The 23768-nt window shown below is 50.1% G+C and overlaps 1 protein-coding gene across 2 annotated transcripts in view; it reads right to left on the bottom strand.

Moving 5' to 3' along the window:
- LOC147630603 (ABC transporter C family member 2-like) overlaps positions 1-23768 on the bottom strand; it is a 107786-nt gene that overhangs the window by 57534 nt on the left and 26484 nt on the right. For both annotated transcript variants that reach the window (XR_015267679.1, XM_086810541.1), the window contains exons 10-11: positions 17808-17882; positions 17606-17713 (exon numbers count right to left, since the gene is read on the bottom strand). Coding sequence is in view for 1 of the 2 variants with exons in the window: in XM_086810541.1 (XP_086666667.1) it covers positions 17606-17713; positions 17808-17882 (183 nt within the window). In the remaining variant the exon portion in view is untranslated. The remainder of the gene's footprint in view (positions 1-17605; positions 17714-17807; positions 17883-23768) is intronic.

The following is a 23768-nucleotide window of genomic DNA, read 5'->3' on the forward strand; positions in this document are numbered from 1 at the left end:
GCTCTTCCTTGTAGCCGAGCTTCATGCATAGAAGCTGTGCATCTTTCTCGGGAGTGGAGTCGGGTGTCTCGGCTATACCTGTGACTCGAATGTTGAGGCGACGGGCATGCCTCATCTTCTCCTCCTCAATGGTGGTGTGAATGATTTGGTTTTCTTCCCTTTGAGTTTCCTCTCTCACTTCTTTACGGATGTTCTTCTTCACCACCTCGACCCATCCTGATTGCTTGGCTTCGAGCTTTCCTTCCATGTCCTTTGTGATCTCCTTGGAGATCTCTTCTTTGATGGCCGTGAGAGTGAGAGAGAGAGAGAGAGAGAGAGAGAGAGAGAGAGAGAGAGAGAGACGAAAGGCTTCAGCCCACACCTCCACCTGCAACCTGAATGTAGCTTCGAGTGTTGCCCTTGCAGTCCAACAACTCACGAAAAGAGAGAGGGAAGATGGAAGAAAGAGAGACCTGCTGTCCTGCAGTCCTGGCCGCCGGCCTACTCACAAAGGGGAGAGCTGTTCACCTACAGACTGCCTGCCCATGTGCAGTTCAGACCTGCCGGTTCGCCACAGCCCAGTCCACATGTAGTCCAGCCGTCGCTAAAGAGAGAGAGAGAGAGAAGATTGTTTCTGTCCTGTGTGTCCTCAGCGTGCCGCCCAGCCAGTCCGCAGATTTCCCAAGCACCAAATCTCTTGCGTGTAGCTGCAGTCCACCAGCCGCCCACCCTTTCCAAGACAAAAGCACATGCGTGTGTATGCTGCAGTAGACTCTTCGCGAGAGAGAGAGAGAGAGAGAGAGAGAGAGAGAGAGAGAGAGAGAACCTACGTGCTGTTCAGCTCCACGCTTCCTTCCAACCCACGAGTCCAAAAAGAGAGAGAGTCCAAAAATAACATGGGATTCCCCTAAAAAGGGCCACGATTCTCCAAAGGAGATATTCCTTTGGTTAAAAGGTTTTTAAAACCTTTGTCCCCTTGTCCCCTCCACACATGGGGTTTTATTAATTTTCAAAAAGAGAGAGAGTCCAAAAATAACATGGGATTCCCCTAAAAAGGGCCACGATTCTCCAAAGGAGATATTCCTTTGGTTAAAAGGTTTTTAAAACCTTTGTTCCCTTGTCCCCTCCACACATGGGGTTTTATTAATTTTCAAAACCTGTCCTCTTGTCCCAAGTGACCCACCACCATGCTCACACTTACGCTGCACAAATTCACACAGTCATGACATACCCCCCTCTTGAAAAATGGCAAGCATCCTCGATTGCATTTTGGTGATACAGCGAGACATCCAAAGCGGAACCACACTGATAACGAAGGCTGCCCAATACAGTAAGATATCAGCCATGTGATCTAGCTAAAAGTGAAAAGTACAATATGGCAAGATCAACGTCCCAACCTCTCTGAGCCATGCATATGTAGCAACATTCACTGCAAGCCAATGGTGTAGTAATAGTCGTTGTATACCAATGTGATAGAAGTCCCATAAGCAGATGTAGTGTCAGCTGTCAGTACTGGGAATAAGAACCTCATCAAGTTCCTCCACTTCCACCTGAGCCTCATCTGATACATCCTCAGGCACATCCCCACGGAAAGGTCTAAGTAGACTCACATGAAATGCATTCTGAATCCTCCAGTGATCTGGTAGCTTCAAATGATAGGCCACCTCACCGATCCTTTCCAATACCTGAAAAGGTCCATAGTAGCGCATGCTCAACTTAGGGAATAAGCGCTCTTTACCCTTCATCTTCTTGAGGCTAGCTTTCTCAAATCGCAAAAGAACCCAGTCACCCAATGCAAACTCTAATGCACACCTGTGACGGCCTGCTGCCTCCTTTTGCTTTTGTTGAGTGTTTTGGAGTGCCAACTTAACATAAGCTTCATCCATGTTGTCCACATACTGGTCAGCCAAAAAGATCTTATCCTTTGTGTGCAAAATGGGTGGTACCTTCTTCCCTCCTTCCACAATCTCAAAAGGCGCCTTGCCCGTCGAGGTATGGATGGTGATGTTATAAGCGAACTCTACCAAAGGAAGATACTTTTCCCATTGTTGGTTGTACTCTGATACATAGCACTTGAGAAGACTTTTTGTCCCAGGAAAAAAACCTTCATTAGTCAAAAGAAAACATCCGTATAATCCAAACTACAACCCTCCATAGATGAAAACAAAATACAATGGACCCTATTGTGAGGTCTAAAATTGTCACATGCATCCTGCACTTGGATGCCACATGGACATATTCACTATGGAATTAGCCTCTTCCAACTGCCCATCTATATGTGGATGAAACGATGATGAAAACTTGAGAGTTGTACCCATGTTGTCAAACAACCCTCTCCAAAATAAAATCGTCATCCGTGGATCACGGTCCCTAATGATAGACGAAGACATGCCATGATACTTGAAGATGTTCACCATGAACAACTTCACCATGTGATCAACTTTGATCTTCTTATGCACGGGAATGAAATGAGACTGCTTACTAAACCTCCATATGATAGTCCAAATGCCATCATTCCCACTTTGTGTCCTCGAAAGATCAAATATAAAATCCATGGCAATGCTCTCCCATGGTCTATCTAGAATAGGTAAAGACTGAAGTAACCCTGGTGTCTTTTCACGGTCAAAACTTCACCTTCTGACATACGATGCATTGCCTAACAAAAGCATCGACATCCCGTCTCAAGGTCGGCCAATAAAAGAAAGCCTCAACTGCCTTTACCGTGGCCTCAATGCCCCTATGACCTACATACTGTGGAGCATGACTTTTAATCATAACCTTGAGCCGTAACTGCCTGGTAACACACAGTCGACCATGCATCAACAAGAAGCCATCCCTGAGAGTATAATGATCGTGCCGCTGACCTTCAGACATCTGATCATATACCTTGCCAAAATTCTCATCTTGCGCATACTACTCTTTCATCGCATCAAGCTCATGATGATAAGCAAGTGAAACTGTTGAGACCTGTGGCTTGCGTGACAAAGCATCTGCCGCAACATTCTTTTTGCCTTCCAAATGTACAATCTGAAAGTGGAACATAGACAAAAAGTTGACTCATCTCATATGCTTCTCAGAAAGTTTAGTTTGCATGAGGAAATAACGCAAGGTTTGTCTGCACAGTGAAATCAGCCCCAAGCAAATAGTGTTTCCATGTAGAAAAAGCATGAATTACAGCCAACATCTCTTTCTCATAGACCTGTGAATGCTTCTCGGCATTCTGTAATATACGACTCTCATAGGCTCTCACATCTCCTTCCTCCATGAGAACTGCCCCGATGCTGTTCCCACATGCATCACACTGGACAACAAAAGCCTTTCAGAGATCCGGTATTACCAATACGGGATCCGAAGTAAGCTTTTCTTTATTTTATTTTTTTTTATTTTTTATTTTTTTTTCCGGAAAAACGATCCTTCTATTAGTTAATGAGAAAACGCCATAAGGCTACAAAGCTCACCTCGCAAGGAGGGATAAAAAACACAGTGAACACCTGAGCTCCACCCCCGGCTGGCCGCTCTCTGGGGGGGGGGCTACCTAGTAGTACATGTGGGAGGTGAGAAAAGCCAAACTGGAGGCCTGTAGTGCCAAGTGACATCCTCGCCCCTCGCGGTGAGGAAAGGGCCAGGCTGCCAAGTGCGGAGGAAAGCCTTGCGGCGCCCTCTCATGCGATCCGAGTCGCCCTGGAGTTTCCCCCAGTGTCCTCTCAAGGTGTGAATGATGTCCACCCAGAGGGCCTGTATGACCTCCGCCGGTGGAGTCGCCTGGCGGTCAATGGCCTCCCTGCATCGGGCTCTCCAAATGTGCCAAGCCGTCATGCTGCTGATCATCTCCCATCTGTGCCCGACCCCCTCCTGAGGGGCTGCCGAAGAGAAGTCTGGCGTCGGAACCACCGCCATCGCCCTGTCAGAGACCTGGATGGTCGCACTGCCAGGGACGTCCTCATATCCAAGGGCCGGGCCGCTGTCCGTGGCCCAAGCCACCGCACCCCACGTCACCAGCATCTCACCTGGTGAGCCTGCAAAAACCATCCTGAGAGCGCGCTGCCAGACCTGCTGTGCCTGTGGGCAATCCCATAAGCAGTGCCGCTGCGACTCCTGTGCATGGCCGCACCGAGGGCAGGACGCTGGGTGACTGCCGAAAGCTAGCCAAGCCCCCACAGCCAGTCCTCTATGCGCTGTGAGCCAGAGAAACAGCGTCACCTTCCGGGGCCGGAAGCTGGCCCAAAGGCGCTGCCAGAAGTCCCTAAGAAAGGCAGGGGAGAGCCCCTGTCGCCGCCAATGCTCGGCCGCCACCGGGGTGCTCGCTATCCTGTGTCTCTGAATCCGCCGCCCCAGCCTCGCTGTGTACTGAAAAAAGGGGATGCCTGGGCTGGTAGGGGCCAAGTAGGGATCTCGCCAAAACCACTCACCTGGATCCCACTGAAGGCGAATAAGAGGCCTGCTGTCCCAAGCCCATAATCTCCAAGAACAGTCCTCCCCTATCGAGGCCGGTGAGGGGTCTACATGCCACTGTCTCTGATGAAAGCCGACCACCTGCACCCTCTGAAGAATACATCCCTGGAGCCCATCCAAATCTAGTCGTGTCCTCTGAAGCTGGCCACCCTCTCCCACCTCGAAAGTGAGTGGGGCGACTCTCTCCGCTGTGCCGCAGACCGCTAGAAGGATCTCATGCCGAGTAAAGACACCCATCCACTGTGGAGGTGGAGGGTCCTGTACTGGGGTCCACCACTCCCGGGGTGTACTGGGGTCCGCCACTCCCGGGGGGATGGCCGCCTCAATGTCCTGTCTCATCAACTCTCTGCCCCTCATCCCACTGAGTCTCCTCTCCTGAGCCTCTAGAGGCAGCTGCTGAAAACCTATCCAGTCGTCTAGGGACTGGGCTGGGCCAGAGCTCAGCGGGCCCCACGACACGTGAGACCGCGATCCAACCATATGGCCACTGGGGAGACGAATCAAGGGGTTCCAGATCAAAGGCTGCCTCAGGCGCTCCTCATCGGTGCCCGGGGGAGTCTGGAAGAGTGACGGCCTCAGATGCGCCCAGGCCCTCAAAAGGCTAGCTGCAAAACGCTCCTCGAAGCCAAGGCCCACTCCTCTGGATCGCTGCTCTGTAAAGATCCACCTGATGCTGGGGGTCCAGGGGCCGCTAAGAGAAGGGGTGCGGCTGAGCATCCTGGAAACAAGAAACTCCTTCCACGGCTCAGTCCCTGGCAGGAGGCCACGAACTACCCCAACTTGCCAAGCAATGCTCGGCTTTGGCAAATAGGATCAACAATGCCCAGGCCGCCTCTCTCCCTCGGCTGAGTGATCACCGCCCATGCCACCTTGGCCCTGGCGGGCCGCCCGTCGCCACCGGACCAAAGAAAGTTCCTGATGAGCCTCTCCACCTGGCCAATGCATGCCCGAGAGAAGGCCCAGCAAGAAGTGATGTACCACATAGTAGCAAGCAGAACCTGGTTGGCCACAACTACTCGGCCAGCCAAAGATAAACGAGCGGTACTCCAATACAGAAGCTTCTTCCGAATGCTCAGAAGAAGGGGGGCTATCTGCTGCTCCGGAGATATGTCAATGCCCACATAGCATCCCAAATAACGCACTGTAGTGCCAGGGGGCAGCCACTGAAAACCGTCAACTGGCCTCCAAGTCCGGGGGGGGGGGGGGGGCATAGAGCTGACCCACAACCCACACGACTTGTGCCAGTTGATCAAAGCGCCCGAAGCTCTGCAAAACCTGTCCATGGCTAAGGCGAAGCGGCGGAGGTTCTCCTCACCTCCCTGAAGATAGACAGCAGTGTCATCCGCAAACTCCGAGTCTAGGAGCTCCTCCGAGGTGCGGATGGGAAGCTGGAGGCCCCGCAAACCTGTATCCTGTGCCATCAAAAAAGTGCTCATGGCCTCCGCCACAAAAAGAAAAAGAAAGGGCGCCAAGGGGCACCCCTGCCGCACCGAGCGCGAGAGCTGGAACCTCTCTCCGGGCACGCCCTGTATCAGCACCTGGCTATGAGCTGATGTGTAGAGTGCAGAGACCCCACGGATCCACTGAGGGGGGAAGCCCATCCTCTCCATAGTGCCTTCCAAGAAGGCCCAGTCCACCCGATCATATGCCTTCTCGAAGTCGAGAAGGAGCACTGCCAGATCCTCCTGTCGAAATCTAGCCAGAGCCGTAGCCTCCCAGAAAGAGAAAATGTTATCCAGAATGCTCCTATCCTGGATGAAGCCTGTCTGCGTGGAGTGGATGATGTCCGGAAGGTGAGGCTGAAGCCGCCTGCTGATCGCCTTAGCTAGGACCTTGTAGGCCGTGCCTAGCAAGGTGATCGGTCTCCACTGTCTAATCTCCAGTCTGTCTCCTCCCTCTTTGGGGATCAAGTGGATCAACCCCTCTGCCATGCTGTCCGGCATGACTCCTGACTCCATAATCTCCTGGAATGCCAATCTGAAGCCCCTATGTAAGAGGCCCCAGTACCTCTGGAAGAAAGCCACCGAGAGACCGTCCTCTCCTGGGCATTTGCCCCGAGGTAATGCCTGAAGAGCCTCCTCCAGTTCCGTATCCGAGAAGGGGGAAAGAAGGGAGTGCTGCAAATGGGCCGGCACAACCGGTCTCGTGAAGCTCCAGACTGCCTCCCGAGCCTCTCTCACCCTGTCATCTGCTGGCTCAGCAGAGAGAAGATCCCTGTAAAAATCTGTGGCTATAGCCCAGACCCTGGGGGGATCCACCACAACCTGGCCATCAGCCTGCCGAAGACGCCTGAGACCCTCTCGTCTGAAGCGAGGCCCTGTCGCCTCAAAGAAATCTGGAGTCACTCTGTCTCCAGCCTGTGTCCAAAAAGAAGCCCGAGCATGGAATCGGAACTCCACCCTCCTCTCCTCGATGGATCTGATCTCAGTGCGAGCTGACTCCATCTGCTCTGAGATCCAAGGGCTCGTAGGATCCCTCTCCTGGAGTCTCTGGAGGGACGCTAGACTCCTCCGTAGGCTCCTCTCCTGCTCTCTGAAGGCCTCCAGCCGGTCCAAGGCAGCCTGTCTGAGCATCTGGCTGATCTCCTGCAAGCCACTGGCAAGATCGCTGGCTGCCGATCCTCTCCTGAACTGCAGCTCCTGCCAGACCTGCTCAACTCTGATCGCAATCTCGGGCTCCTCTATGAGACAATCTAGAATCCGGACGCTCTGGCCCTGCTCTCCTCTCGTGGGGTCCTCGATCTGGAGAAGCACTGGAAAGTGGTCTGAAAACGAGGAGCCTGCAAGTATGCCCACTGTGCCACCTCTATCACAGGCCCACTCATCAATGTAAAACCTGTCGATGCGGGAAAGGTTAACTCCTGTGGCCCGTCTATCCGAGCGCGAGAAAGATAGACTCCCCTGCAACTTGCCAAACTCCGGGAGAGTCCACGGATCCTGGCCTCTCACCTGTAGCACTAGTTCCTCCCAGGCAGCGAGCTCCGGCCCATGAATGGTCTCCTGGCTGCCCCCCATCCTGTCCTCTGCATCCTCCAGCATGTTGCAATCCCCTCCTAGGCACCAGTGGTCTGCCAAGGGGAGGGACTGCCTAATGGTGCTCCAGAACTCGGCTCTCCCGGTCGCCCCATTAGGGGCGTAGAAGTTGAGGAAGCCAATGCGGTCTTCCCCAACCCGAAGGATGATCCACTGCGCACGACCCTGGACCAGAATGCCAGAGTCCACAACCTCGGATAGAAGCTGCTCGCTGACTGAGATGCATACTCCACCCTGGTTCCCCTGGGAGCCATATGCCGGTGACCAAAAAGTGTGACTCCTGCCTGGCAAGATCTTCCCGCAGGTGCGGGTACGCCCGGCAGAAAGGTGGTGCTCCTGGATGAAAAGGATATCTATGGGTCCTCCAACGAGAGCCCTCTGGATCTCCTGGCGAAGTCTGCCCCGACCAATGTAGCAGCGATGTCCACCGAGACCCTGGATGTTCCATGAGAGGATCCTCATGGATGAGTAAGCTTTTCTTTAAGCTTCTTAAAGGCTACAATTTCCCGATCAACCCATCAAAACGGAGTTCCCTTATTTGTTAAAGTATGAAGGGGCGACGCAATCTCAGCAAAATACCATATGTACTGCCTGTAATAGGAACACAAACCCAAAAAGCTGCGTACATCATGCACAGTCCTCAAGTCTGGCCAATTGAGAATTGCTTCTACTTTCGAAGGATACATACGGACTCCATCTTTAGACACGATGCGCCCCAAGAAGTGTATTTCTTCCAAGAAGAACTCACTCTTCTTGGCATTTATGACCAACCTATGCTTCCGGAGTTCTTCAAACACTGTGGCCAAATGCTCCCTATGCTCCTCTGAGCGTGAATGCACAATCATGTCATCAAAGAATGTGTCCACAAACGCTCTATGAGGCCGGAAAATCTTGTCCATCATCGTGTTAAAGGTGGCGGGAGCATTTGTCAAGCCAAAGGGCATGACCAAGAACTCATATAGCCCAAAGGTGGTCCAAAATGCTGTCTTGTGTACATCCTCAAGTCTAATGCGTATCTGATGATACCCGCTTTTCAAGTCTATTCGACTAAAGACTGTGGAGCCCTGTAAGCAGTTAAATATGTCATCGATCCTCGGAATAGAGAATCGATTCTTGATGGTGTTCTTGTTTAGCACCCTGTAATCTATACACATGCGCCAAGAACCATCTTTCTTTTGTACTAAGAGCACAGGTGAGCAAAAGGGTGATGAGCTTGGCTGAATCAACCCCTTTTTCAACAACTCCTGTACCTGGCTCATAATTTCCTCTTGTTGGGCTACACAAACACGGTACAGCAGTCTATTTGGTGGGGTACTCCCCGGAATAAGATCAATAGCATGATCATCTAGCCTTTCCGGAGGAAGTTCTCCTGGCAATGACTCGGAAAAGCAATCTTGGTACTCATGTAGGAAATCAGTCTTGTCTTTATCTAACATAGACAAATTAGGTTGAGATTCATCATCTTTTGCATCCTTAACAAAAACCGAGTACGCAGAAAGATGCTTTTTCATTACAGATGAAATGGCCGAAGTCAATACAATAGGAACAGATTCCCCTTTAAGCTTTACATCCAAAATGTGCTCTTTCCCCCTCTGAGTCAAATTAATCTTCCTGTTGTACGTATCCACCACCGCATGTACTCTATGGCACCATGGCATACCCAACAGAACATCACACCCATCAAGTGGCATGATATAGAATTCCTCACTGTCTACATAACCTTGCACATGAAGCCTAAGTTTCCCAATAATAGGGGTAATGGGTTCTGCATACCCAGGACAAGCCATATTAGCCTTATACAAAAGCCCCATCTCCTCTGCACGGATCACCAATCTGCCAGCCAAATCTGGTGAGATAAAGTTGGCTCTAGCACCTGTGTCAAAGAAAATCAAAGCATTCTGATCTCTAATTTTGCCCCATGCTCTCCACAACTTAGTCTCCTCACCACCTGGCTGTTCCCCAACAAGATCAGGAACTAATCCTGCAGAAGGCTTTGCTTTCTTAGACTTGGGCTCCCCTTTAGTGTCAGAGTCCTTGTTGGACTTACGCTTGGGACAATTAAAAGACATGTCCCTCTTCAGTACTAAAAAAGCATTTCTTGGCATCCAACAAAACCTGCTTCTCCTCGGGAGTTCTCTTGGGCTTTGGTAACATCTTACGCCGCTTCTCTGCAGGCACTGTTGCATCCCGAGATGCATGCCCTGACTTCTCAGGTTTCTTTCCAGTGCTTTTGCTGCCCTTAAATCCAGTTGAAACCCGAGTGAGTAAGGCATTTCCCGTCATGGCATTCTCTATCATCTGCGACATATTTGTTACGCAAGTCCTAATGCAATAGTCACGCACTTCCTTGGGCAACCCACAACAATACTTCTCAACTTGCTCAGACAGTGGCACTGCACAATAAGAAGTAACTGGGAGTAGAGCTTCCCAAAACTTCTTGTTATAGCTTCACAAGATTGCTACCCACTGCATTCATGCCCATACTAGGGTCAACATTGCCAGTTCCCACACCTTGCATACCATGCAATCCTGCTGATCCTCCCATGTTTCCAAACATACCACTATGCATACCGGGCTGCATGCCCCCATACATGTTTCCTTGCATTCCGGGCTGCATGCCCCCATACGTATTCCCTTTCATTCCGGGCTGCATACCACCATACATGTTGCCTTGCATGCCAAGCTGAAAACTAGCTCCAAAATTCTCTTGCATTCCCATGCCCCCTTGAGGACAACCCCCAGTCATAGATTGGAACACGGAACCACCGCCAAAATAGCTTGGACGTTTCGATTGTTGCGGAATAGGTGGCTGCCCTAAAAAGGAACTCTGTGGTTTTGCACCATAAGTGTTCTGCATGTTGGAAAACTATCCAAAAGCAGGATCCTGTGGGAAGGCACCACTATTGCCTTGAGGTGGGTTCCTAGAACGCACCTTCTTCTTCTTCTTCTTAGGCTCAGAAGGGGCCCTCATAAATTCAACAAACTTCTCACTTTGCGTGAGCTGCATGAGCACATCCACTGCCCCTGCCAAATGGGCTTTGAATTGGGCATCATCTTCCTCTTTACTTGGCATATCTTCTGGCTGCGTTATAGCCAGAAGATGCCCGTTACAGCCTCATAACGGGCATCTTTTGCAGCCTGTTCTCCTACAAGTACATCCTTAGACTCAGTCCTCTCAGGAGTGGTCTCCTACTCTTCCTCATTATCATAGTCATAGTCCGACTTCTTGCTGAAATTTTCAGCAATGACTTTCCTCAAGACAACCACGGGCTCACCTCCTTAAGAAAGTTGGTGATGGTCCCGGCAACGGAACCTTGAAACCAGCCTCTAGTAGAAACCAAAGCGCGGTAGACTAGCAGTCACCCAAACACAGTTGTAATCCAGCAAATAAGACAGATAAAGGAAGCTAGAGTGCTCCTACACAAAATGAACAGTGACACCTGTTGGCCCCAAAGCTTGGCGCCCCTTTTGGTATTTCTTTATTCAAATTCAATGGAAGAGTTTAAATGAATACATCATGGCCATTCATGGCTTATACATATGCATGTCCAAACTGCCAGTCCTCTGGACCTCTTAGCATAGAGGTTTCACACAGCCTTGTGCCCCAAAACACCACTGTTATTCACCTCTAATCAGCCAAGATAGTACATCCATGAGGCCCTGTAAACACGGTCAATTTGCCCATGCACGTAGCCAAAAACACAGCCATGAAACAGTCCATGAACCCTTGCTGAAACATTCAATTGTTGCTCATGTTTCTGCCCTCTGGGGTTGCAAATTCCTCCTCTCACAAGGAACCGAGACAACCCGCGAACAACCCTCTAACTGGAAGAAAGAGAAGCTATGTACTCCTTAGGCTTGCATGCGTGTGACCAAAGCAGCCATCATCCTTGCCTCAATCTCTATCTTCACCAAGACCGATTGAGAAATGAAATGATATGTTAACGTCTCTAACAGGTCATAATGGCCTATGACACCAAAACTGAGAGTACATCTAAAGTTGGTGTCTCATCATAGAGAACAACTAAATGAGACTAAAAAGTACAATAAACTGAGAGAGAGAGAGAGAGAGAGAGAGAGAGAGAGAGAGAAATGAAATGAAATGCTATATTAACGTCTTCAAAAGGCCAAAGTGACCTATGAGACTCATAAGAGTTGTGATTACAATAGGGATGATCCATTACATAAGAAAGACTAAATGTGTCATATATATGTACTCATTCCTTGGGGGGTGTAGTGTGAAACTCTCTGATTATTGCTTTCCTCCTCTGTATACTGCCCACTTTCCCTCTTTCCTAGCTTCTCTGACTTTAGTTAACTCTGCTGATCTGTTCTTGAGTTGAAGTGGAGTCAGCTCATCTACTATCCACACTGTTGTCCCTTTTAGAGATTTTGTTTGTTTCATGACATCAATCTTCTCTCTCATATCAAAATAGCTAATTTTTGCTTGCTTTCCTTTTACTTCAATAAACATTGGGTCCCCCAGGTCTACAAAAGGTACAACCTTGGTCAGCTGTTCTTTTAGTATGTCTGTTTCCAGAATATAATCTGTTTGGTGAGCTGTATCAAGGCCTTCTCTATCCCATCCAAGGGGGAGAGCTCCCACTCTAATGTGTTTCTGGAAGCTCTCTGTCCTTTCTTTCTCTTTAATGACTGAAAGTACTTCTTTCACGAGAGAGAGAGTGAGACAGACAGAGAGAGAGAGAGAGAGAGAGAGAGAGAAAATGAAATGATATATTAACGTCTTCAGAAGGCCAAAATGACCTATGAGACCAAAAAGGTTACAACAATTGGTGGATCTGATACAATGTCTGTGTAAGAAAAGCTAAAAACAACTAAACAACTAACTAAAACTGAAACAACTATGAGGAAAAGTAAGGTACTAGGAGCTCCTAATGGATAACATCTGGGAGGAAAACTCCAGCAACAAAGGTAAGCATCATATACATCACTATCCAAAGATGTCTCTCATCGGTTGATGGCGGATATCCTCAATGTCCTCCATGGTGAGTACTCTGACTAGGCGTCTCCCATGCCGTGCTAGTATGGTCCTGATCCTCTGTTGTAGTCTCCGCTGGTGTCGAGATGGGCCTCTCATCCTGGGGCGCCTGGACCGCCCAGGTGTTGATTGCAGGAGGACGGGGGCCGAGTTTTGAGCTGACCAGATCAGTCCGTCAGGGGTGTCCCCTCGCCCCTTTTCTTTTTCTCTTCTTTGCGGAGGCTATGAGCATGTATTTGACAGCAGAGGAGGTTGGTTTGAGAGGACTTCAGCTCCCAGTCCGGGGGGAGGACCTGCTCGATGCTGAGTTTGCTGATGACACGGGCTTATTTTTGCATGGCCAGGAGGCCAATCTTCTTCGGGCAGAGCAGTCGCTCCAGGTTTTAAGTGCAACTTCAGGAGCATTGATCAATTGGCGCAAGACAGTGGCCTTTTGGATCAGTAGCACTCCCACTCCGGCATGAAGCCCGGACCCCGGTTTTAGATGGATTCCTCCTGGCACAGCAGTGCGGTATTTGGGATGCCAGATTGGACTAGATTTGTCACCTGAGCAGCAGATTGCCCCGCTTCTTCTGAGCATTCGGAAGAAGCTTTTGTATTGGAGTACAGCTCGACTCTCCTTGGCTGGGAGGGTGGTGGTAGCAAATCAAGTGCTGTTGGCGACCATGTGGTACATTACGTCTTGCTGGATCTTCTCGAGCTCTTGCATCAGCCAGGTACAGAGGTTGATCAGGAACTTTCTTTGGTCTGGGCGGGACGGTCAGCCAGCCCGGGCAAAGGTTGCATGGGCAGTTATTACACTTCCGCTGGCTCAGGGAGGCTTGGGCATTATAGATCCAGTCGATCAGAGTAGAGCCTTATTGGGGAAGCTTATTGTTCGGGGGCTACTTCCAGGCGCTGAGCCTTGGAAAGAGCTTCTCTTGCAGCGGCTACAGGCTCGAGCTCCCCCAGCAGGGAGCACTTGGGCACCAGAGATTCGATGGATCTTCATAGAGATGAGGAGGACAGGCCTCAGTAGAGGATGGGAGGACAGATTTGCTTTGAGCATCCTGAGAGCTTGGGAGCTGCTGAGGCTCTCTCAGCGACCTCCTTCTTGTGTTGAGGAGCGGGCCAGACAGCCGCTCATCTGGAGCCCAGCGGTTCGCACAGAGCAGGGTCATATGCTGGGTTCTCGGCCTCGTCTAGCCTGGGGACCTTTGGCGGGCAGGCCCAGCACGTAGCTTTGGAGACTGGCAGGCCTTCTGCAGTCTCCCAGAGGAGATCCAGGTGGAGAGGCTGAGTCACTTCAGAGGAGGGTTGATTATGAGGGATGACATTCAGGAGGCACTCACAGAGGAGTGGTTCACGCCTATCGAGCTAGGGGCCCCACGGTGGATGGGAGCCTTTACACAGTTGGAGATCCTGATTGCTGTCAAAGCTTGCACTGAGGATGGCAGATGCCTCTACTATGAGATTCAGGATGAGGGCAGACTTCAGAGAGTGGAGGTGGAGTTGCCTTTGGTTGCAGAGTGCACCTTTCAGAGGATACGGGTAGTGGCCGCCGCTTCTCGGAAGTGGCATATTGACCCAGACCCTGCAGATGTGCTCCCGGATTGGCGCATATGGGCATATGCAGCGCGCCCCTTGGCCCGGCTACAGTGGGACCCTGGGGAGTACGAGTGGCATGATCCTTATGCATCCCTTGAGGCCACAGAGATCACCTTTTTCCAGTATACTGTTCGGCTGGGGCGGCATATTTTGACGGTGAGGAGGATGGTCTCTCCAGCTGCAGCGGGGCACTAGCGGCTACAGGGACTCTCACAGGAGTTCCTGGAGGATTTTTGGGCCCGGCTCTGGGCTAGTCGAGAGGCCCGCAGGATCTCGACTTTCCAGTGGCTGGTCGCCCACAGGGGCTCAGCAGTTGGCACCTGGCTTGTCTACAGCGGTTTTTCGGCGGCCTGCGTCCGATGCGGCCACCCTATGGAGACACAGAGACATTGCCTATGGGATTGCCCTCAGGCGCAGTAGATTTGGCTGCGGATGCTGTGTATTCTGGCCCCCCTCTCTCCAGAGGGAATGTTTACGTGGGGTGCCGCTGCTTGGTCGACTTCGTCAGGGCCTGCTATGGGCTATGAGACGGAGCAGGACAGTCAGGCCATCAGATTCATCAGGGGCCAGCCTCGCGTTGTTCCGTCACCGGATTTCTCGTCCGCCAGCTGGACACAGGAGAGGGATTTACGATGGGAGCTCCTCAACAGCCTCACCATCTGGTTCACCTGGAGGGCCCGGTGTTTCAGGGCCTTTGAGGGGAGACTGGAGCCACCAGCAGAGACTGTACGGGGGATTTGGCAGGAGTTGATCCACACCCTGCGAGGACAGTATGACCGCATCCAGGGCGACTCGGATGAGGCGATCTTGCGGCGCCAGGCCTTTCACACCACCTGGCGCAACGGCCCCTTCTATACCCTACACGCGGGGTCCCCCCGTTGGCATTACAAGCCACTTGTTTGGCTTTTCCCCCCTCCTATTGTATGATTTAGCCCCTCAGTTCTTTGTACTGATGCTTGTACTTTTCAGCACCTAGGGAGAGTCTCCCGGGCTGCCTTGCTTTGTTCACTACTCTGTTTTTCTTGTGAGCAGGAGAGGATCTTTTGTAGCCCTACGGACGTTTTTATATAACTAATGAAAGGATCTTTTTTCGGGGGGGAAAAAAAAAATCAGTTCCAAGTTGTTCAAAAGGCCACATTCCAGCGAGACTTCATTGTTTCACCTCTCTTGGGGTGTAACATGCTTCTCAGCATCCAATGGTTTAGAGAGTCTGCCCCATTCCTGATTGGAGATAGGACAACTTCACTATTGTTGATGGTTTTTTCCATGAGTCTGCCATGATTCATGGGGATAGGAGCATTCCTAGAATTCCACTCATTTCTCATATGCACGTCCAACGAGCAACAAGCAACGGAGTTGAGGGTGCATTGATCCATGTCCACAATCACCAATCTACTATTGAGATGACAAAACCTTTAGAGAAATGGATGGTAGGTCTCCTTCCGCAACTTTAGGCCATCAGGTTGAGGAACGACCTCCCACCCATTCATCCTAAGGACCAATGGATTATGTCGGTCCTAGGGACAGTACCTCCTAGTAAGTTTATCACATGTCCAAGGCATTCGAGAGCAAGCTGGAACAATGGTTCATCTAGAAGGTAGCTAAGACCGCATGGTTATGTGTGGACTACAATGCATTTCATCCACCAGCAGATGGTCAGATACAGATTTATAATCAACTTGCCTTATTCATATTGACATAACCAACAGTCGAAATGGGAACAGTATCTTCCATTGGTGCAGACTATCTTGAACGATACTCATTCATCCAATATTGGTCGGACTCCATATGAGGTAGCATTTCGACATCGTTTCTCGTCTCTTCTTATGAGGATAGTGTCACCATCGTTGGAGGCCAAAAAAGCTACATAGACATTTTTCGAGATTATCGAGTTCGTGAAGCAATGCCTATCCAGAGCACAAGAAGCCTACACCACGCAAGCCAACAAGTCTAGAAGAGATGTCAACTACAAGGAGGGAGATTGGGTGTTTCTCCACATCATGAAGCAACGGTTAAAGCAAGTGCGCAAGCATCGTCCCAAGCTCTCTTTTTGAAGCTTTTGCCCATTTCCCACTGTAAAGATGATTAGTGATGTCTCCACGAAGTTGAAGTTACCAGAAAGTTGTACTATGCATGTTGTCTTCCATGGTTGAAGCCTTATGTTGGACCATCTTGGCAAGAGGTTGAGGATGAGCAGCAGCCTGAAGTGGTCAACGAGGCATAAGTAATTGAGCCCGAGCGAATCCTCCTCCACAGATGGAATATGCAACACATTGGCTCATCATCAATGCTACATTTGTACATCAGTAGAACCTTTTTAGGATTTATTTGTCATATGTTGTGACCCCGTTGTGAGCCCTAGTCCAAGGATATGTCACGCACGAGCTACGTAGGTCACATCTGATGCCTTAGGTGTCGGTATGTGTCACATGACCCACTTGGAGAACAAAGCATGTAGGTCATCCTAGGGTAGATGCATGTAGCAAGCATGTAGGTATGAGAGGCTTTAGGCTAGCCTTATGGCCAGCCATAGGTGGGCTCCCATATGGGATGCCCAAGAGCCACAAAAGGGGCCAGCCATGAGCCCTTGGCAGAGTGACCGGCATGGCCAGCTGCTTAGGAAAGGCCAATCGACCAGCATAATAAGTCCACAAGCCACATGTGTGCGAAAAGTGCTGCATGAATCACATTTTCAGTAAGTCGTGGGCATTTATAAACAGGCCAACAGCATGTAGGGCAGCCGACTTGTAATAGATGGTCATATAGATGGCACCCCTCAGTCCATTCATAAAATCATCTCATTCTTTGCATAATTCAGCAGTGAAACATCACAGTTATCATGTGTGCTTGAGTCTTTTGACTTGTGCATACGTCTCTGCAGCAAAGCACCTCAGTGTGCTACAGTCCAAGGGAGCCAGAAGTCCTCTTCAGCATTCAGCCATCAGCCCCACATCCCCTAAGCGGATCTAGGTGTGTATATTGGCTCCTGAAGTGATTTCTAAGTTGTCTACAGAGCGATTGATGGTCAGCTGACGTTTGGTCTGCCTCATCCTTGCGTTTGCATTCCACAGTCAGCCATCATCAAGTAAGTGACATGGTAAAGTCTGCATTGTAAAGAAGTTCTCCAAATAATAAACGCAAATACTCTTGCTTGTGGGAGAGGGCACTTAAGTGGGTAGTTGGACCCAATCCGGTGTTGACTCTCCATCTTCTCTCTCTACAGCTCTATCTCCTTGTTCAAAGAATTGCTTAAACTCACTCGTTAAACATTAAGGTATAAAAGGCCTTGCTATGAGTTACACGAGCATACTGATTGCGTGCTACAAAAAAACCCTCCCTTAACCGCTTTTTCATGTACATCCCTTTGTAGTTCGTAAACCTGCTCAGGGTTTGGCATTCCCTTGGGGTACATTGCTCCCACGATTCCTGATCTCTGCCTCAAAGCCCGCCGTGCAGTTTTTCAAGATCCCAATCTCGTTTTGCACCTCTAAGAATAAGTAGCCCATGAACCAGTAAAAGACAATCATGCACAATGTCAAAAGTGAGAGGCACTTACCTGAAGTGACTCTGCATCAGTGGTCATAAGATTCAGAATTTTTCCAGATGTAAACCCTTTACGACCTTCTTGAGTCATCCTTAATGTTTTACGAAAGATGGCTGCAACCTATGCAATATAATAAGCAATGCATGTTGTCAAAATTTCAGTAGATGAAGTGATTAAAAATGTGTACTGTTATGTTAGGCAAAGTGCCCCTTACCAAGGTTGCACGAGTCCGGAAGCCGACACGGAGGACATTTGAAAAGTATTGTCCTTCACAAAGTACACCTCCCATCTGAAAATAACACAATCTCAATTTCGTGTTTTCAAACCACATGCTTGACATATAAAGACTTATTTAGGAAGGGGAAAAAAAGGAATAAAATCAAAACATCCATCCAGCATCATTGTTTTCTCCATTGTCATTTTGGTCACCCCAAATAAATTGTAGAGAGTTTCAATTAGCTGGTCAAGATTTTTGCTGACATGCTTAAAAACTTCTTTAGAAGATTTTCTCCTCACACTCAAAAGAGAAGAACCACTAGAATCATAAGTTATTGTATTTGTAAAAGTGGAGCATCCCATGTCCGCCCCCCCCCCCCCCCCCCCCCCCCCCCCCCCCCCCCCCCCCGCGGGACATCGCTCCTCTCCCCTCTTCCCCATCCTCCTTCGTGCTGCCCCCGCCTCCCTCGGCCTCAGCGCACCTGCCCGCCTCACCTTTCCCTCCTCCTATGCGCAGCCCTCCGTCATTCTGCCCGCACCTTGCCGCCTGTGCGCCCCTGCCTTCCGCCCTTCTGCCCATCTGCCTCTTGTGCACCCTCGCCATCAAGTTGCCTTGGCCTCCTCCTTCGCTTCCCTCCTACCGCCCTTCCTCTCCACCCTCTCCCGCCTCTTCATCACCTACTCCCTTCCTCCAGTGCGCACCAGTCCTCACATTGCGAGTTCATGTTTTTGTGTAAGATGTAATCTATTCTAGTTTCTAGAGTTTTTTTTTTTCTCTCTAGAAAGGAGACTTCTATTAAGTATGAAAAAATTTTGCAAAATGGAGATTTCACACCAAGTAAGGTGGAGATCTCAACCAATCAGGAGCCCTGTGCTGCCAATAGGGTCCCGAATGAGAGGACGTGAAAAAGATACCAATGTTCGCTTCCTCTCCGCAGCCCTCGAAGATCCCTAGATTCTGGCCCAGGTAGCCATGATGGTGTGAAAAATATCACTCCAAATCCTGCAAAGACACTGAGAAACAAGAACGGGAGTACCCTCAATGGCCTCGGTGCATCTAGCCTTCCAGATATTCCAGGCTGAGATGCTAGCAATAATCTCCCAAGAGCTGTCTAACCTCTATGCCGGAGGGACAAAGTGTGAAAGTGGCAAATCCTGAAGACAACACTGCCGAGCAACTCCATGCCTAACCATAATGGCCAAGCTCCTGTCAATCCCCTCGAATCTCAACTGAGGCCCAGACTGTGTCAACCAAATGATAGAACCAAAAGAAATGATAGCATCCCTCTTAATCCTACCAAAGAGGTGTGCAATCGCAGACCAAACCCTCTATGCTTCCCTGCATTCCCATAAACAATGGTAAACTGACTTCGAAACTCCTGCACATCTAGGGCATGTTGGGCAAGCACCAGTAACAGACCTCCACTGATTGGTGGCCAGACCACCATGAAGAGAAACCCAGATAAAGGAGGAAATCTGTGGCTTCCTATAAGAATGCCACAATCTCTGCCAAAAAACCCTCTGAATGTCAGTCGAGATGCCGTAAGATTCCCAATGGGGTCTAAGAGTAGGGACACTCTGAATGTGTCCCAAGATAAGATGTCTGGCATTCCGCACCGTATAATTGAAAAAAGGCATGCTTTTCAAAGGGTTACAAGCATCCTTCCACTCCCACTCACCGGGGTCCCAATGCAAATGTCTGATAGGGCAGCCACCATACAACCAAAGGCTAACAGTCTCTGTGATCATCCCTGGGGAGGGGGGTGTGTCAACAAAGACGTGCTTCCCTAACCTCCCAACAACTCTGACTCGACGAATTTGGGGGCCCTCAATAAGGTCCTGCACGTCACATCTCTCCAGCTGCCATCCATCCTCTACAGAAAAAAAGACCGGTACATCATCCTCCCTAGGCAAGGGGAGACCCATAACCTGAAGAGGAACACCTGTCCCAGAAAAAACCCCAAACCAAGAATGATGACGGCCTTCCAAGAAAGATCCAGTAATCCAATGGTTGGGAATGGCTACATCAATCTGTGCAATCCTCCGGCTAGCGCCTCTCAAATGCTGCGTGAAATCCAATCTCTGTACCTCGGTGAGGCTCTGAAACCTCTTCCAAGCTAGCACTCTGGGGCATAGGGTCTCCCAGCCAGCCCAAAGAATATGCATAGCTGCCCCAAGAGACCTACCATGCACATCTAAGATCAAATCATTCCACAGAATGGGCTGCCGGTTAACTTCCTCCGCTGAACGCTGTGTACCAAAAAACTCCTCAGGCAGTCCCAGGCCCGTAGGAGGGACCTAACTAGGGGGGATGAAGGGGAGCGGTGAACTACATCCGAAAAAATAAAGCGTGAGCTGAAAGTCCAGTCAACTCCGCGAACACGGACACACTTCGTGATCTGCTGCATGAGAAAGTCCTTCCACGGCTCAGTGCCTGGACGAAAGCCCCTAACAACCAGCTTACAAAGCAAAGCCTTACCTTGCACCTCAGGGTCAATGATATTCAATCCCCCTTCCTGCTTAGGCCTGATAATGGTTTCCCAAGCAACTCTAGCCCTGGTGTGTGCATTTCCATCAAGCCCTGACCAAAGAAAGTTCCGAATAAGGCGACGAAGCTGGCCAATGCAGCCCTTATGAAAAATCCAGCATGAAGCGATAAACCAAGTCGTGGCTAGCAAAAATTGGTTAACCACCAAAGCTCTAGAGGCCAAGTCGAGCTTCCTCCTACTCCAGTGATGAAGTTTGCTTTTAGTGCTTAAGAGCACTGGAGCAAACTGTTGTGCAAGGGAGATTTCAACGCCCACGTGACAACCAAGGTATCTGGCAAAGCATCCTCTCTCAATCCAAGAAAACCAACATCTGTACCCCAATCTGCAAGAGGAGAATCACTGATCCAAAAACCAACTGACTTATGCCAATTGATAGTAGCTCCTGTTGCCAAACAAAAGGCCTCCAAGGCTGTCCGGAAAGAACATAAACAAGCATGTGAAGCCTCAAGAAACAACGCCGTATCATCTGCTAACTCAGAGTCCAAAAACTCTTCCTCCGTGCATAAAGGTAGCCTGAGACCCACAACACCAAGGGCAGCCCGAAGAAACCTGCTCATAGCCTCAGCTACAATGAGGTACAGTAAAGGGGCGAGGGGACAGCCCTGCCTCACTGAACGGGAAATCTGAAAACGCTCACCGCCCCCCCCACACGCTAAAACAGTGCTATGAGCCTCCCTGTATAGGCAAGACACCCCCCTGATCCAATTTTGGGAAAACCCCATGTGTGCCATAGTGCCCTCCAAAGAATCCCAATCCACTCTGTCATAAGCTTTTTCAAAATCAAGCAAAAGAATGGCAAGAGGCTGCTGACTAGACTTTGCCCACTCGACAGCTTCCCAGAAAGAAAAAATGTTATCAAATATACTCCTTCCTTGGAGGAAACCATTCTCGGTATCATGGATAGTCCTTTGGAGAATCGGCTGCAACCTTATACTCAAGGCTTTAGCTAAGATTTTATATGTAGATCCAAGGAGGGTGATGGGCCTCCATTGCTTGATGTTAGTCCCCACTCTTGGGGATAAGGTGAATCAGCCCCTCCGTGAGGTATGGAGGCATCATACCCGACAACCACATTTCCTGAAGGGCATCAATGATAGCATCTCCAATATGATCCCAAAAAAGAATAAAGAAGGCGGGAGAAAGACGATCATCCCCTGGGCATGAACCACTGAAAAGAGCATGCAGTGCGTGAAGGAATTCATCCTTCGAGAAAGGGGCATCCAGGGGAGAACACATAGCATCTGTAATGAGCCTGGGCATGCACTCCCAAACTTTCTGCTGTGCCACATCTCTCTGAGGAGAGGGCACCTCTGCAGTCAACAAAGACCGATAAAATTCTGAAGCAATACCCCTCACCTTATCAGGCTCAATCTGAACCTCACCCTATGAGTCCTGCAAGTACCTCACAGAATCCCTGCTATGGGAAGGCCTGTGTGTTGAAGATGGCTAGACGCAAAGGCGAAGAAGGGCGGGGGAAGGGCAGCACAACAAGGCTCCGCAGAGGGAAGAGGCGGATGAAGGAGGGGAGGCGAAACAGCGCAAATTGGAGGGCAAAGAAGGGCGGGTAGAGGCAGGGGCGAACAGAGGAGAAGGATGAGGCTAAGAAGGGCAGGCAGAGGCAGGGGCGAATGGCAATGGAGGAAGGATGGGAGGCAGAGTGTGGATGGGGGCGAAGCAGGCACAGAGGCGGAGGGGCGCAGCGATGGAGGAAGGAAGGGGGGCGGAGGAAGGAGGGGGCGAAGCAGCCACAGAGGCGGAGGGATGTGTCAGAATACGCAGCGGAGATGATGACCAGATCTGGGAACACAAGAGCAAAAAACGCATGCAGAAAAACAGCACAAGAGAGAGAAAGAAAGAAAGAAAGAAAACTATATTAACGTCCTTTAGAGGCCACATCTGACCTATAGGACTCATCAGATACATCCATGTGAGAGATGTAGGCGTGTAACTCTGCTCTGATATACACAAGAAGATCCCGAATATGATACAAGTGTGGTATGGGGGCTGGGGGCCTATTTATATGCCCCCACATCATCAGTTGGCCTGCTGTAGGCAACCGACTGGCCCTGAGAACTCCACGACCAGCATCAACTCCAATCGGCCAGATCATCAGCAGTCGGCCAGCTCTGGCATGAAGTCGTGGTCCAGTTCAGCAGTCGGCTAGCAAATGGGCTGCCTCCCAAGCCACAAAAAATGGGAAAAAATAGGGGAAAAATGCGAGGAGTGAGGAAAAATGATAAAACACCTGATAAGGGCGGGCACACCCACAACAAAGGCCCTGGTGTATAAATCTAGACATGAGATGGCTTCTAACACCCCCTCTCAGCTCCTGGCTGTGAAACCAACCACATGGAGCTGGGGTGCCGCCTGAGCAAATCCTGAGAGAGCGACTACATGAAGAGGTCCACCGTATTGTCCTCCGTCGAACAGAACTCTAGCAAGATGTCATCAGCAACAATCTGTTCACGAACAAAGTGCCTCTGGATGACCATGGGTTCCTCCAGTGGAAGCCCAAACCTGCAATGCAACCTCTGCATCCTCACCACCTCACAAACAGCATCACAAACAGCCCGGTACTCTGCCTCTGTCTGCGACAAGGCAAAAGATGACTGCCTCTTACTGCTCCGTAAAACTGCTCCTGGGCCTGAAGTAGATCTCCTCGTGTCCGAATCTCCTCCCCAAACCGAGTCACTCCAACCGTGGAGTCGAACTCCATCAATCAATCCCCCTCCTATGTACAAGAGTCCATGATCCTTCGCATGCCGCAGAAACCACAGGAAACGCAATCCTGCCTCCCAAAGAGACATCTGCAACCATGAGCTCAACTGCCTCATCAGGAAGCTCCCGTCCAATCTGGTGTCCATCAACCAGATCAATGAACCATACAGCTGAGTAAAAAAAGGCATCACACTGCTCACAAGGATCAACACCTGTTACGGTGCACAAACAAGTCCTGGAAACCTGATGAAACCTATCAACCACCCCCTCTGAATCCGGAACCACAAAGCCTGGAGAAACCACCTCCTTCTACAAGTAAGCACCTACCACCTGCCTGGCTTTCCGAAAGGTCCCGGTGGAAAGAACATCCTCAACTACTAGAAGTTCTATGTCCCGAACACTACGAGACATCAGAGCATAAGTGACTTGTTCAGCTTCCTCTGACTGACGAACACAAGAACTACCAACATCAGTACTGGAAAGTTCCTGCCATCTACTCGCAAGCTGTCCACCATCTGGTCCCGGAAAGCCCGCACCTGCAGTGTACCCACACTTAAGTGGCCATTACCAGACTGCCACTCATCACAAACCTGAGGACCTGGGAGAGAGAGTGCTGAAAGCTTGTAAACTCCATTCTCCACTCAACCTTCCCAAACCACTTGGCCTGTTGCTTTGTCCCGAAGAGCAACAAA

This window comes from Cibotium barometz, chromosome 16 (assembly GCF_041138505.1).
Source record: "Cibotium barometz isolate CiBa-2024 chromosome 16, ASM4113850v1, whole genome shotgun sequence".
Taxonomy (NCBI): domain Eukaryota; kingdom Viridiplantae; phylum Streptophyta; class Polypodiopsida; order Cyatheales; family Cibotiaceae; genus Cibotium; species Cibotium barometz.